Genomic DNA, 16,779 nt, shown 5'->3' on the forward strand with positions numbered 1-16,779 from the left:
GTGTTCGTGTGTGTGTGTGTGTGTGTGTGTGTGTTCGTGCGAGTAGAAAACATGTTGACTCACTATACTTGTAGAGAAACACCAACGCCATCCTCCTCTCTTTCATGCTGCTGAAACGGTCTATCACTCTGTCATACAGTACACACTTATAGTTTTTGTTGTCCTAGACTACCTGGCTAAAACGCTTGCTCGCTAGCCTAACTTCCAACGTTAGCTAGTTGACATTAGCCTTCTACATCTAGCTACATATTGAACTTCCATCCTCTCAGGCCTGGTAAACAATGTATGAATTAATGGTTGGATCAGAATCACCGTTATAATCATTGGCTGGTACGAAAAACTAAGTAAAACCACAAGTCTAAATCCTTATCTCCATCCATGGCTAATTTAGGAAAGGGACAATTTTAGCTAGCTGGCTAGCTAGCCACCAGAGGACAACAACACAACGAGATGCAACAATTTAACATTTTTTCTGGAAATGACGTATGCTCTCAATTGGGATTTGACACTTTCACAGTTGTATTCGGCGCAATGTGACAAATACAACTCGATTTGAAGTTTGGCTTCCCTGAACACACTCCACTAGAAGGCAACGCTCAGTTTCAGAGAAGCACCCCACAGAGTGTATTCTTCACTGCAAATCTGTCAATACCTTTAGCCCAAAAAATAAATAAAAATATATATATAAAAGTATATATTTCTTCTACATTATAAACACAACATATTCATAATATTACACTAATAACACACTATGGAATGTGTGGAGCAACAACAACTTTAGAATCAAGAGAAATTCGTTTAGGATCAAGAGTAGTTTGTTTAGAATCAAAGAGTAGTTCGTTTAGAATCAAGAGTAATTCGGTTAGAATCAAGAGTAGTTTATTTAGAATCAAGAGTAGTTTGTTTAGAATCAATAGTAGTTTGTTTAGAATCAAGAGTAATTATTTTAGAATCAAGAATAGTTTGTTTAGAATCAAGAGTAATTATTTTAGAATCAAGAGTAATTTGTTTAGAATCAAGAGTAATTCATTTAGAATCAAGAGTAATTCATTTAGAATCAAGAGTAGTTTGTTTAGAATCAAGAGTAATTATTTTAGAATCAAGAGTAATTTGTTTAGAATCAAGAGTAATTATTTTAGAATCAAGAATAGTTCGTTTAGAATCAAGAGTAATTATTTTAGAATCAAGAGGTAATTTGTTTAGAATCAAGAGTAATTATTTTAGAATCAAGAGGTAATTTGTTTAGAATCAAGAGTAATTCATTTAGAATCAAGAGTAATTCATTTAGAATCAAGAGTAATTCATTTTGAATCAAGAGTAATTCATTTAGAATCAAGAGTAATTCATTTAGAATCAAGAGTAATTCATTTAGAATCAAGAGTAATTCATTTAGAATCAAGAGGTAATTTGTTTAGAATCAAGAGTAATTCATTTAGAATCAAAGAGTAATTAATTTAGAATCAAAGAGTAATTCATTTAGAATCAAGAGTAATTCATTTAGAATCAAGAGTAATTCATTTAGAATCAAGAGTAATTCATTTAGAATCAAGAGTAGTTTGTTTAGAATCAAGAGTAATTCGTTTAGAATCAAGAGTAGTTTGTTTAGAATCAAGAGTAATTCGTTTAGAATCAAGAGTAATTCGTTTAGAATCAAGAGTAATTCGTTTAGAATCAAAGAGTAATTCATTTAGAATCAAGAGTAATTCATTTAGAATCAAGAGTAATTCATTTAGAATCAAAGAGTAATTCGTTTAGAATCAAAGAGTAATTCATTTAGAATCAAAGAGTAGTTCGTTTAGAATCAAGAGTAATTAATTTAGAATCAAAGAGTAGTTCGTTTAGAATCAAGAGTAATTAATTTAGAATCAAAGAGTAGTTCGTTTAGAATCAAGAGTAATTAATTTAGAATCAAAGAGTAGTTCGTTTAGAATCAAGAGTAATTCGTTTAGAATCAAAGAGTCAGCTTCATGCAATTCGTTCCAAAATCCATGATAAGACATGTGCGTTGAGTTCATCCTGGACAGACTCCTCTGTCCTTCCCTTCACTATCAGCCCATGGTTGCCTCCTTCAACCCAGCGAACAGTCGTTGGACATCTCATCTCTTTAACGACATCTTCCAGAAGGATCTGGACACACGGAGGAAATCATTATTGCAGAAACACAACATTGGGAGTATATGTTTTTTTTACTCCAGCCTATCAGTTTAAAAAACGAAAAATCTATAAAATATCACACAGAATAAAAAACGAATTAAAAAGAGAGCTGTGTTGTTACGGTTTCTGTCTGATCACTGCACTCCGATCTGCTGTCATTTATGCAAAATGTCCAAAAAGACGCCCAACGCCATTCTCACCTTCTCACACATGTTGTCTGCAGTGCCAGACAGAAACAACACAGGCACCTCCGTAGGCAACCCCCGGAGGTCCTCACTCCGCTGGCGATGGCCGTGGGTCTGTCCTGGAGGGTGTAGGGGGAAGGACAGACAGACGAGGCCTGCTACTGCATCCTCTGGTCGAACACTGAGCTGCCTGGCCAGGGCAGAGGCAGCTCGAGCCCCTAGAGAACGTCCTGAAGTGGGGAGGGGACACAGTGAGGAGCCTCCACCATGTCAACATGATGTGTATTCAGCTGTATCTTTATACTGTAACCTATAACCTTTGACCTGTCTTCCTAAAATGACTGCTAAATAATAACTCAATACTAATGACATCAGTAACCACTAATACTCAAAAAAGTATACCGGTACAAATATCGCTGCCTGGTGAAGAGGTACAGTAGACCAGGGGTCAGGGGTCAGAGATTCAGTAGACCAGGGGTCAGAGGTACAGTAGACCAGGGGTCAGAGATTCAGTAGACCAGGGGTCAGAGGTACAGTAGACCAGGGGTCAGAGGTACAGAAGACCAGGGGTCAGAGGTACAGAATACCAGGGGTCAGAAGTACGGTAAACCAGGAGTGAAAGGTACAGCAGACCGGGGGTACAGTAGACCAGGGGTCAGAGGTATAGTGGACCAGGGGTCAGAGGTACAGTAGACCAGGTGTCGGAGGTACAATAGACCAGGGGTCAGAGATACAGTAGACCAGGAGTCAGAAGTACAGTAGACCAGGGGTCAGAGGTATAGTGGACCAGGGGTCAGAGGTACAGTAGACCTGGTGTCGGAGGTAAAATAGACCAGGGGTCAGAGATTCAGTTGACCAGGGGTCAGAGATACAGTAGACCAGGGGTCAGAAGTACAGTAGACCAGGGGCCAGGAGTAAAGTAGACCAGGGGTCAGAGATACAGTAGACCAGGGGTCATAGATTTAGTAGACCAGGGGTCAGAGATTCAGTAGACCAGGGGTCAGAGGTACAGTAGACCAGGGGTCAGCGGTACTGTAGACCAAGGGTCAGAGATTCAGCAGACCAGGGGTCAGAGATTCAGCAAACCAGAGGTCAGAAATAAAGTAGAACAGGGGTCAGAGGTAGAGTAGACCAGGGGTCAGAGATTCAGTAGACCAGGGGTCAGAGATTCAGTAGACCAGGCGTCAGAGATACAGTAGACCAGGGGACAGAAGTACGGTAAACCAGGAGTGAAAGGTACAGCAGACCGGGGGTACAGTAGACCAGGGGTCAGAGGTACAATAGACCAGGGGTCAGAAGTACAGTAGACCAGGGGTCAGAGGTATAGTGGACCAGGGGTCAGAGGTACAGTAGACCAGGTGTCGGAGGTACAATAGACCAGGGGTCAGAGATACAGTAGACCAGGAGTCAGAAGTACAGTAGACCAGGGGTCAGAGGTATAGTGGACCAGGGGTCAGAGGTACAGTAGACCAGGTGTCGGAGGTACAATAGACCAGGGGTCAGAGATTCAGTTGACCAGGGGTCAGAGATACAGTAGACCAGGGGTCAGAGATACAGTAGACCAGGGGTCAGAGATTCAGTAGACCAGGGGTCAGAGGTACAGTAGACCAGGGGTCAGCGGTACTGTAGACCAAGGGTCAGAGATTCAGCAGACCAGGGGTCAGAGATTCAGCAAACCAGAGGTCAGAAATAAAGTAGAACAGTGGTCAGAGGTAGAGTAGACCAGGGGTCAGAGATTCAGTAGACCAGGGGTCAGAGATTCAGTAGACCAGGCGTCAGAGATACAGTAGACCAGGGGTCAGCGGTACTGTAGACCAAGTGTCAGAGATTCAGTAGACCAGGGGTCAGAAGTACAGTAGACCAGGGGTCAGAGGTACAGAAGACCAGGGGTCAGAGGTACAATAGACCAGGGGTCAGAGGTACAATAGACCAGGGGTCAGAAGTACAGTAGACCAGGGGTCAGAGGTACAGAAGACCAGAGGTCAGAGGTACAATAGACCAGGGGTCAGAAGTACAGTGAACCAGGAGTCAAAGGTACAGCAGACCGGGGGTACAGTAGACCAGGGGTCAGAGGTATAGCAGACCAGGGGTCAGAGATAAAGTAGACCAGGGGTCAGAGATAAAGTAGACCAGGGGTCAGGGATACAGTAGACCAGGAGTCAGAAGTACAGTAGACCAGGGGTCAGAGGTATAGTGGACCAGGGGTCAGAGGTACAGTAGACCAGGTGTCGGAGGTACAATAGACCAGGGGTCAGAGATTCAGTTGACCAGGGGTCAGAGGTACAGTAGACCAGGGGTCAGAAGTACAGTAGACCAGGGGTCAGAGATACAGTAGACCAGGGGCCAGGAGTAAAGTAGACCAGGGGTCAGAGATACAGTAGACCAGGGGTCATAGATTCAGTAGACCAGGGGTCAGAGATTCAGTAGACCAGGCGTCAGAGATACAGTAGACCAGGGGTCAGAGGTACAGTAGACCAGGGGTCAGAGGTACAGTAGACCAGGGGTCAGAGGTACAGAAGACCAGGGGTCAGAGGTACAATAGACCAGGGGTCAGAGGTACAGTAGACCAGGGGTCAGAAGTACAGTGAACCAGGAGTCAAAGGTACAGCAGACCGGGGGTACAGTAGACCAGGGGTCAGAGGTATAGTAGACCAGGGGTCAGAGATAAAGTAGACCAGGGGTCAGAGATAAAGTAGACCAGGGGTCAGAGATAAAGTAGACCAGGGGTCAGGGATACAGTAGACCAGGGGTCATAGGTACAGTAGACCAGGGGTCAGAAGGACAGTAGACAAGGGGTACAGTAGAACAGGGTTCAGAGATACAGTAGACCAGGGGTACAGTAGAACAGGGGTACAGTAGACCAGGGGTCAGGGATACAGTAGACCAGGAGTCAGAAGTACAGTAGACCAGGGGTCAGAGGTATAGTGGACCAGGGGTCAGAGGTACAGTAGACCAGGTGTCGGAGGTACAATAGACCAGGGGTCAGAGATTCAGTTGACCAGGGGTCAGAGGTACAGTAGACCAGGGGTCAGAAGTACAGTAGACCAGGGGTCAGAGATACAGTAGACCAGGGGCCAGGAGTAAAGTAGACCAGGGGTCAGAGATACAGTAGACCAGGGGTCATAGATTCAGTAGACCAGGGGTCAGAGATTCAGTAGACCAGGCGTCAGAGATACAGTAGACCAGGGGTCAGAGGTACAGAAGACCAGGGGTCAGAGGTACAATAGACCAGGGGTCAGAGGTACAGTAGACCAGGGGTCAGAAGTACAGTGAACCAGGAGTCAAAGGTACAGCAGACCGGTGGTACAGTAGACCAGGGGTCAGAGGTATAGTAGACCACGGGTCAGAGATAAAGTAGACCAGGGGTCAGAGATAAAGTAGACCAGGGGTCAGAAGTACAGTAGACCAGGGGTCAGAGGTATAGTGGACCAGGGGTCAGAGGTACAGTAGACCTGGTGTCGGAGGTAAAATAGACCAGGGGTCAGAGATTCAGTTGACCAGGGGTCAGAGATACAGTAGACCAGGGGTCAGAAGTACAGTAGACCAGGGGCCAGGAGTAAAGTAGACCAGGGGTCAGATATACAGTAGACCAGGGGTCATAGATTTAGTAGACCAGGGGTCAGAGATTCAGTAGACCAGGGGTCAGAGGTACAGTAGACCAGGGGTCAGCGGTACTGTAGACCAAGGGTCAGAGATTCAGCAGACCAGGGGTCAGAGATTCAGCAAACCAGAGGTCAGAAATAAAGTAGAACAGGGGTCAGAGGTAGAGTAGACCAGGGGTCAGAGATTCAGTAGACCAGGGGTCAGAGATTCAGTAGACCAGGCGTCAGAGATACAGTAGACCAGGGGACAGAAGTACGGTAAACCAGGAGTGAAAGGTACAGCAGACCGGGGGTACAGTAGACCAGGGGTCAGAGGTACAATAGACCAGGGGTCAGAAGTACAGTAGACCAGGGGTCAGAGGTATAGTGGACCAGGGGTCAGAGGTACAGTAGACCAGGTGTCGGAGGTACAATAGACCAGGGGTCAGAGATACAGTAGACCAGGAGTCAGAAGTACAGTAGACCAGGGGTCAGAGGTATAGTGGACCAGGGGTCAGAGGTACAGTAGACCAGGTGTCGGAGGTACAATAGACCAGGGGTCAGAGATTCAGTTGACCAGGGGTCAGAGATACAGTAGACCAGGGGTCAGAAGTACAGTAGACCAGGGGTCAGAGATTCAGTAGACCAGGGGTCAGAGGTACAGTAGACCAGGGGTCAGAGGTACAGTAGACCAGGGGTCAGCGGTACTGTAGACCAAGGGTCAGAGATTCAGCAGACCAGGGGTCAGAAATAAAGTAGAACAGGGGTCAGAGGTAGAGTAGACCAGGGGTCAGAGATTCAGTAGACCAGGGGTCAGAGATTCAGTAGACCAGGGGTCAGAAGTACAGTAGACCAGGGGTCAGAGGTACAGAAGACCAGGGGTCAGAGGTACAATAGACCAAGGGTCAGAGATACAGTAGACCAGGGGTCAGAAGTACAGTAGACCAGGGGTCAGAGGTACAGAAGACCAGGGGTCAGAGGTACAATAGACCAGGGGTCAGAAGTACAGTGAACCAGGAGTCAAAGGTACAGCAGACCGGGGGTACAGTAGACCAGGGGTCAGAGGTATAGCAGACCAGGGGTCAGAGATAAAGTAGACCAGGGGTCAGAGATAAAGTAGACCAGGGGTCAGGGATACAGTAGACCAGGAGTCAGAAGTACAGTAGACCAGGGGTCAGAGGTATAGTGGACCAGGGGTCAGAGGTACAGTAGACCAGGTGTCGGAGGTACAATAGACCAGGGGTCAGAGATTCAGTTGACCAGGGGTCAGAGGTACAGTAGACCAGGGGTCAGAAGTACAGTAGACCAGGGGTCAGAGATACAGTAGACCAGGGGCCAGGAGTAAAGTAGACCAGGGGTCAGAGATACAGTAGACCAGGGGTCATAGATTCAGTAGACCAGGGGTCAGAGATTCAGTAGACCAGGCGTCAGAGATACAGTAGACCAGGGGTCAGAGGTACAGTAGACCAGGGGTCAGAGGTACAGAAGACCAGGGGTCAGAGGTACAATAGACCAGGGGTCAGAGGTACAGTAGACCAGGGGTCAGAAGTACAGTGAACCAGGAGTCAAAGGTACAGCAGACCGGGGGTACAGTAGACCAGGGGTCAGAGGTATAGTAGACCAGGGGTCAGATAAAGTAGACCAGGGGTCAGAGATAAAGTAGACCAGGGGTCAGGGATACAGTAGACCAGGGGTCATAGGTACAGTAGACCAGGGGTCAGAAGGACAGTAGACAAGGGGTACAGTAGAACAGGGTTCAGAGATACAGTAGACCAGGGGTACAGTAGAACAGGGGTACAGTAGACCAGGGGTCAGGGATACAGTAGACCAGGAGTCAGAAGTACAGTAGACCAGGGGTCAGAGGTATAGTGGACCAGGGGTCAGAGGTACAGTAGACCAGGTGTCGGAGGTACAATAGACCAGGGGTCAGAGATTCAGTTGACCAGGGGTCAGAGGTACAGTAGACCAGGGGTCAGAAGTACAGTAGACCAGGGGTCAGAGATACAGTAGACCAGGGGCCAGGAGTAAAGTAGACCAGGGGTCAGAGATACAGTAGACCAGGGGTCATAGATTCAGTAGACCAGGGGTCAGAGATTCAGTAGACCAGGCGTCAGAGATACAGTAGACCAGGGGTCAGAGGTACAATAGACCAGGGGTCAGAGGTACAGTAGACCAGGGGTCAGAAGTACAGTGAACCAGGAGTCAAAGGTACAGCAGACCGGGGGTACAGTAGACCAGGGGTCAGAGGTATAGTAGACCAGGGGTCAGAGATAAAGTAGACCAGGGGTCAGAGATAAAGTAGACCAGGGGTCAGAAGTACAGTAGACCAGGGGTCAGAGGTATAGTGGACCAGGGGTCAGAGGTACAGTAGACCTGGTGTCGGAGGTAAAATAGACCAGGGGTCAGAGATTCAGTTGACCAGGGGTCAGAGATACAGTAGACCAGGGGTCAGAAGTACAGTAGACCAGGGGCCAGGAGTAAAGTAGACCAGGGGTCAGAGATACAGTAGACCAGGGGTCATAGATTTAGTAGACCAGGGGTCAGAGATTCAGTAGACCAGGGGTCAGAGGTACAGTAGACCAGGGGTCAGCGGTACTGTAGACCAAGGGTCAGAGATTCAGCAGACCAGGGGTCAGAGATTCAGCAAACCAGAGGTCAGAAATAAAGTAGAACAGGGGTCAGAGGTAGAGTAGACCAGGGGTCAGAGATTCAGTAGACCAGGGGTCAGAGATTCAGTAGACCAGGCGTCAGAGATACAGTAGACCAGGGGACAGAAGTACGGTAAACCAGGAGTGAAAGGTACAGCAGACCGGGGGTACAGTAAACCAGGGGTCAGAGGTACAATAGACCAGGGGTCAGAAGTACAGTAGACCAGGGGTCAGAGGTATAGTGGACCAGGGGTCAGAGGTACAGTAGACCAGGTGTCGGAGGTACAATAGACCAGGGGTCAGAGATACAGTAGACCAGGAGTCAGAAGTACAGTAGACCAGGGGTCAGAGGTATAGTGGACCAGGGGTCAGAGGTACAGTAGACCAGGTGTCGGAGGTACAATAGACCAGGGGTCAGAGATTCAGTTGACCAGGGGTCAGAGATACAGTAGACCAGGGGTCAGAAGTACAGTAGACCAGGGGTCAGAGATTCAGTAGACCAGGGGTCAGAGGTACAGTAGACCAGGGGTCAGCGGTACTGTAGACCAAGGGTCAGAGATTCAGCAGACCAGGGGTCAGAGATTCAGCAAACCAGAGGTCAGAAATAAAGTAGAACAGGGGTCAGAGGTAGAGTAGACCAGGGGTCAGAGATTCAGTAGACCAGGGGTCAGAGATTCAGTAGACCAGGCGTCAGAGATACAGTAGACCAGGGGTCAGCGGTACTGTAGACCAAGTGTCAGAGATTCAGTAGACCAGGGGTCAGAAGTACAGTAGACCAGGGGTCAGAGGTACAGAAGACCAGGGGTCAGAGGTACAATAGACCAAGGGTCAGAGATACAGTAGACCAGGGGTCAGAAGTACAGTAGACCAGGGGTCAGAGGTACAGAAGACCAGGGGTCAGAGGTACAATAGACCAGGGGTCAGAAGTACAGTGAACCAGGAGTCAAAGGTACAGCAGACCGGGGGTACAGTAGACCAGGGGTCAGAGGTATAGCAGACCAGGGGTCAGAGATAAAGTAGACCAGGGGTCAGAGATAAAGTAGACCAGGGGTCAGGGATACAGTAGACCAGGAGTCAGAAGTACAGTAGACCAGGGGTCAGAGGTATAGTGGACCAGGGGTCAGAGGTACAGTAGACCAGGTGTCGGAGGTACAATAGACCAGGGGTCAGAGATTCAGTTGACCAGGGGTCAGAGGTACAGTAGACCAGGGGTCAGAAGTACAGTAGACCAGGGGTCAGAGATACAGTAGACCAGGGGCCAGAGATACAGTAGACCAGGGGTCATAGATTCAGTAGACCAGGGGTCAGAGATACAGTAGACCAGGGGTCATAGATTCAGTAGACCAGGGGTCAGAGATTCAGTAGACCAGGCGTCAGAGATACAGTAGACCAGGGGTCAGAGGTACAGTAGACCAGGGGTCAGAGGTACAGAAGACCAGGGGTCAGAGGTACAATAGACCAGGGGTCAGAGGTACAGTAGACCAGGGGTCAGAAGTACAGTGAACCAGGAGTCAAAGGTACAGCAGACCGGGGGTACAGTAGACCAGGGGTCAGAGGTATAGTAGACCAGGGGTCAGAGATAAAGTAGACCAGGGGTCAGAGATAAAGTAGACCAGGGGTCAGAGATAAAGTAGACCAGGGGTCAGGGATACAGTAGACCAGGGGTCATAGGTACAGTAGACCAGGGGTCAGAAGGACAGTAGACAAGGGGTACAGTAGAACAGGGTTCAGAGATACAGTAGACCAGGGGTACAGTAGAACAGGGGTACAGTAGACCAGGGGTCAGGGATACAGTAGACCAGGAGTCAGAAGTACAGTAGACCAGGGGTCAGAGGTATAGTGGACCAGGGGTCAGAGGTACAGTAGACCAGGTGTCGGAGGTACAATAGACCAGGGGTCAGAGATTCAGTTGACCAGGGGTCAGAGGTACAGTAGACCAGGGGTCAGAAGTACAGTAGACCAGGGGTCAGAGATACAGTAGACCAGGGGCCAGGAGTAAAGTAGACCAGGGGTCAGAGATACAGTAGACCAGGGGTCATAGATTCAGTAGACCAGGGGTCAGAGATTCAGTAGACCAGGCGTCAGAGATACAGTAGACCAGGGGTCAGAGGTACAGAAGACCAGGGGTCAGAGGTACAATAGACCAGGGGTCAGAGGTACAGTAGACCAGGGGTCAGAAGTACAGTGAACCAGGAGTCAAAGGTACAGCAGACCGGGGGTACAGTAGACCAGGGGTCAGAGGTATAGTAGACCAGGGGTCAGAGATAAAGTAGACCAGGGGTCAGAGATAAAGTAGACCAGGGGTCAGAGATAAAGTAGACCAGGGGTCAGGGATACAGTAGACCAGGGGTCATAGGTACAGTAGACCAGGGGTCAGAAGGACAGTAGACAAGGGGTACAGTAGAACAGGGTTCAGAGATACAGTAGACCAGGGGTACAGTAGAACAGGGGTACAGTAGACCAGGGGTCAGAGGAACAGTAGACCAGGGGTCAGAGGAATAGTAACCAGGGGTCAGAGATACAGTAGACCAGGGGTCAGAGGTCACAGGTACAGTAGACCAGGGGTCAGAGATACAGTAGACCAGGGGTCAGAAGTACAGTAGACCAGGGGTCAGAGGTACAGAAGACCAGGGGTCAGAGGTACAGAAGACCAGGGGTCAGAGGTACAGAAGACCAGGGGTCAGAGATACAGTAGACCAGGGGTCAGAGATACAGTAGACCAGGGGTCAGAGATACAGTAGACCTAGAGAGCTATGTGCAAATACACATTGAAAAAATATCTTCCAGAATGATGTGGTTATATTGGTTTGTTGTTATGTGACATGGCTCATAACTGGGATATACATCAGGCCAATTGAAGCTTCATTTAGGTAAAACAAAAAAATGGTTTGCTTACTTACCAACAAAGAATATTTGTCTGATTGTGAATTTCTTAAGATATTTCAAGTGTTCCTGCAAAATAACACAGAATATTTCCATAAATGGCACACAAACTCTCGTGTTATTCTTAACTATGAAGACAATGCACAAATCTGGATTTCACAAATAGTTCTTACCAAAACAGCATTGTAAGCTTTCACTCTGTAAACCAGGTTTAAACCTTTACACGTGAAGCGAAGACATAGCAGACCATTCGACGCAAGCACACGAGCCAGAGAAACCAAACGCTTTAGGTTGACGTCCCCTCCAGTCCCGTGCGTCACGACGACAGCAGTCCGCACAGCACTTACGTTATCAGGGACGCTCATCACAACTCTGACAGCAACGATTTGTTTTTTACCAAAAATGATGTTCAAGCTGTCCTGTAAAAGTCATTATTGAGTTAGTGAGTCATTTATGCTTGGCCATGTATTCTATCACAACCTTACATAAACTGTATAACTTGCATCAATCGTCAACATAAACATTATACCTCTTCAAACGTTTCCATGTCGTCAGTCGTCTTGTCTTCTTCTTCAATGAGGTTTAACGGCGGTGGGCATCTAATAAATGGTGCATTACCGCCACCTACTGGACAGAAGTACAACTCCCTTATACTTTGCTTGAAAAAATAAAATCAATGACTAAATACTCTACTATCTAACACTACGCTCACGATAAATTAATAATAATAATAATAATACAAAACAATACCACCCTACTCCACTATTTAAATCTATTTAGTCCTACCTCAGGTCAACAACCTGAAAGGCTGGGACACCACCCTCCTCCACTATTTAAATCTATTTAGTCCTACCTCAGGTCAACTACCTGAAAGGATGGGACACCACCCTCCCCCACTATTCAAATCTATTTAGTCCTACCTCAGGTCAACAACCTGAAAGGATGGGACACCACCCTCCCCCACTATTCAAATCTATTTAGTCCTACCTCAGGTCAACAACCTGAAAGGATGGGACACCACCCTCCCCACTATTCAAATCTATTTAGTCCTACCTCAGGTCAACAACCTGAAAGGATGGGACACCACCCTCCCCCACTATTCAAATCTATTTAGTCCTACCTCAGGTCAACAACCTGAAAGGATGGGACACCACCCTCCCCCACTATTCAAATCTATTTAGTCCTACCTCAGGTCAACAACCTGAAAGGATGGGACACCACCCTCCCCCACTATTCAAATCTATTTAGTCCTACCTCAGGTCAACAACCTGAAAGGATGGGACACCACCCTCCCCCACTATTCAAATCTATTTAGTCCTACCTCAGGTCAACAACCTGAAAGGCTGGGACACCACCCTACTTCACTATTCAAATCTATTTAGTCCTACCTCAGGCCAACAACCTGAAAGGATGGGACACCACCACTCAACACAGCCTGTAAGTCTTTTGACGTCTAGTCTCGTACACCCAAATACTTCTCTCCACCTCAATTTTCTGTCACTTACATTCCATTTCTGTGGTACAGTTGATAACCATTGATTTGAAAGCTAAGAAGACAATCTTACTGAAGCATATTGATTTATCCCTCTGTACTGATACAGATCTACTACTCACTGGGATCCTCTCAGGCTCCTTCCCCCTTGACCCTTCCTCCTCTCCCTTCTTCACTGCCTCAACATACGACACCTTCTGCACTTCTCAGACTCTGGAAATCTCAAAATGTCTCTCTCGCACCGGACACTTCAAATCCCCAGCCCCACGGGCACCCCTATTATTAACTCATACCGCTTCTTTCCCCAAAACTACACATTCCTTTGTCGCATGCTCTTCTGCACACTTCTCACACCCAGGAATCTCCCTCCTACACACTGCCCATAAGCTTGACACCTGTAACGTAATGTATTCAGCACTAAAGCTCGTACAGGATAACTTATATTTCCTAACGTGACTTTGTCGGGCAAAAGGCTCAACATCAACACTCAAAAGAACAGACAACGACTCTTGTTTCACCACTCCCGCCACCCTGTCTGTCTCACCAAATGGCGAGCATCACAAACACCGGGAATCTTCCCCTTCAGTTGATCAACGTTTACTGTTCTCCCAGTAATCACTCCTTTCAATGGTAGTCTTTTCTTGTGAGAAACAATTCAAATTTCTTGCCCCCCATTTGTTTAACACCTTCTCCCTCTGACCAGCAGAAACACAAACAATTATCACAAAGACCACTTTGTGTTACCTTCACCGATTCCACAGCACCCAACTCTGTTCTGGTTACCCTCACCGATTCCACAGCACCCAACTCTGTTCTGGTTACCCTCACCGATTCCACAGCACCCAACTCTGTTCTGGTTACCCTCACCGATTCCACAGCACCCAACTCTGTTCTGGTTACCCTCACCGATTCCACAGCACCCAACTCTGTTCTGGTTACCCTCACCGATTCCACAGCACCCAACTCTGTTCTGGTTACCCTCACCGATTCCACAGCACCCAACTCTGTTCTGGTTACCCTCACCGATTCCACAGCACCCAACTCTGTTCTGGTTACCCTCATCGATTCCACAGCACCCAACTCTGTTCTGGTTCCCCTCACCGATTCCACAGCACCCAACTCTGTTCTGGTTCCCCTCACCGATTCCACAGCACCCAACTCTGTTCTGGTTCCCCTCACCGATTCCACAGCACCCAACTCTGTTCTGGTTCCCCTCACCGATTCCACAGCACCCAACTCTGTTCTGGTTCCCCTCACCGATTCCACAGCACCCAACTCTGTTCTGGTTCCCCTCACCGATTCCACAGCACCCAACTCTGTTCTGGTTCCCCTCACCGATTCCACAGCACCCAACTCTGTTCTGGTTCCCCTCACCGATTCCACAGCACCCAACTCTGTTCTGGTTACCCTCACCGATTCCACAGCACCCAACTCTGTTCTGGTTCCCCTCAACGATTCCACAGCACCCAACTCTGTTCTGGTTCCCCTCAACGATTCCACAGCACCCAACTCTGTTTTCACCCACCCTTGAAACCATAAACGCATCCACCACTTCCTTCTGATTGCACATGAACAGTGAAGAAATGGTGAGTCTGGGTAATGGCCTGTAAGGGCGTTCGCCTGTAGGAGGAAGAGAAGCGGACCAAAGCGCAGCGTGGTGGTTATTCATGTTTTAATAAATCCCTACACTATAGCCCGCACAATAGCCCGCACTGGGCTATGCAGGCGAACCGGGGACACCGTGCGCAAGGCTGGTGCCATGTAAGCCGGCCCAAGGAGACGCACTGGAGACCAGATGCGTAGAGCCGGCTTCATGGCACTTGGCTCGATGCCCACTCTAGCCCGGCCGATACGCGGAGCTGGAATGTACCGCACAGGGCTGTGCACCCGCACTGGGGACACCGTGCGCTCCACAGCATAACACGGTGCCTGCCCGGTCTCTCTAGCCCCCCGGTAACCACAGGAAGTTGGCTCAGGTCTCCTACCTGGCGTAGCCATACTCCCTGTTAGCCCCCCCCCAATAAATTTTTGGGGCTGACTCCCGGGCTTCCATCCGCTACGCCGTGCTGCCTCCTCATATCTGCGCCTCTCAGCTTTCGCCGCCTCCAGTTCTTCCTTGGGGCGGCGATATTCTCCGGGCTGAGCCCAGGGTCCTTTACCGTCCAGTTCTTCCTCCCATGTCCATTTCTCCAGGTGGTGCAGCCTCTCCCACTGCAGCTGCTGCTGCTCCTGCTGCTGCTGCCTCTGTTGCCTCTCCTGTGGCTCCTGTCTGTTAACACGCTGCTTGGTCCGTTGGTGGTGGGTGATTCTGTAAGGGCGTTCGCCTGTAGGAGGAAGAGAAGCGGACCAAAGCGCAGCGTGGTGGTTATTCATGTTTTAATAAATCCCTACACATGAACAAACTAACAAAAACAAGAAATGTGCAAACGCAAAACAGTCCTATCCTGTGACAACAAACACAGTGACAGGAACAATCACCCACAAACACACAGTGAAACCCAGGCTACCTAAGTATGATTCTCAATCAGAGACAACTAATGACACCTGCCTCTGATTGAGAACCATACTAGGCCGAAACATAGAAATACCCAAATCATAGAAAAACAAACATAGACTGCCCACCCAACTCACGCCCTGACCATACTAACTACATACAAAACAAAGGAAATAGAGGTCAGAACGTGACATGGCCATTTGCTTTGTTTATCGTCTTATCTTCTAATGTCATCGACTTTCAACTTCACTGTTTTCCTTTCATAAGACATCGTCTAGTGTACAGGAGTCGATGCCACCGCAATAATCTAAAAAGTGTATGATTTGGGAGACATGATTTGACTATCATGTTTGTAAACTCAAAGTCCACAGGCAGGTGTGTATATTATGATTTAAATACACACTATGAATTTGTTTTTTTGCTCCCTGAGCAATAACCCTGTCAAAAAGGTTATTATAGCCATCCGTACAGGAAATCTATAGGGCTATAACACGGAAGTCTAACGTGGAAAATAGCATCATGTCGTTATCATGAAATCAACTCAAATATTTGTTTTTGTCATAACATGTTTATTTACTGATTAGTGACCATTTAAATAATAGCTTATATTGTGTATAATTCGAACCAGAGATCTATGGTGTGTGCATATCGAGACAGACAATAACACGACTGGTGTTAACGTACAAACAATGAAAAACATTTACTATAAAAAAAATTGTGTAAAACTATCAATCAAGTATCGTTAGGTGTGAAAACACATTCTACATGGTATAATACCCCATTAGGTTACAATTCAAACACATTCAACATGGTATAATACCCCATTAGGTGTGAAAACACATTCTACATGGTATAAGACCCCATTAGGTGTGAAAACACATTCAACATGGTATAAGACCCCATTAGGTGTGAAAACACATTCTACATGGTATAAGACCCCATTAGGTGTGAAAACACATTCTACATGGTATAAGACCCCGATTAAAACAGATGACCGTTTTTTGTCATCCCTGACATGTCATCCGTCACTCCCCACCCCTGGTGCCTACCTGCAGGCTGATAGAGAGATTTGTCTCTCCACTGATCGTGCTTACGTCCTGTGGAAAGGGAAGAGGACATCAGTGGGCTGCTACGTTTTGTCAAGTTACAGCTTTATTCTAAATTTGATTAAATAAATGTATTTTTTTTTTGTTCATCAATCTCCACACAATACACCATAAAACTGAAATAACTTACTTAGAAAAGTATTCAGACCTTTTGCTATGAGACTCGAAGTTGAGCTCAGGTGCATTCCTGTTTCCATTGATCCTCCTTGAGATGTTTCTACAACTTGATTGGAGTC

The 16,779-nt window shown here is 47.5% G+C and overlaps 1 protein-coding gene across 1 annotated transcript; it reads right to left on the reverse strand.

Moving 5' to 3' along the window:
* Positions 1-336: 336 nt before the first annotated feature.
* LOC110505446 (testis-expressed protein 30) lies at positions 337-15,335 on the reverse strand. The gene is made up of 6 exons (XM_036975312.1): positions 15,103-15,335; positions 11,981-12,075; positions 11,625-11,870; positions 11,469-11,520; positions 2,355-2,569; positions 337-2,127 (listed from the first exon to the last, which is right to left on the reverse strand). The coding sequence occupies exons 1-6, from the start codon at positions 15,314-15,316 to the stop codon at positions 1,966-1,968; spliced, it is 984 nt and encodes a 327-aa protein (XP_036831207.1). The 5' UTR covers positions 15,317-15,335; the 3' UTR covers positions 337-1,965.
* Between the last annotated feature and the right edge of the window lie 1,444 nt (positions 15,336-16,779).

Source organism: Oncorhynchus mykiss, chromosome 3 (genome assembly GCF_013265735.2).
Source record: "Oncorhynchus mykiss isolate Arlee chromosome 3, USDA_OmykA_1.1, whole genome shotgun sequence".
NCBI lineage: Eukaryota > Metazoa > Chordata > Actinopteri > Salmoniformes > Salmonidae > Oncorhynchus > Oncorhynchus mykiss.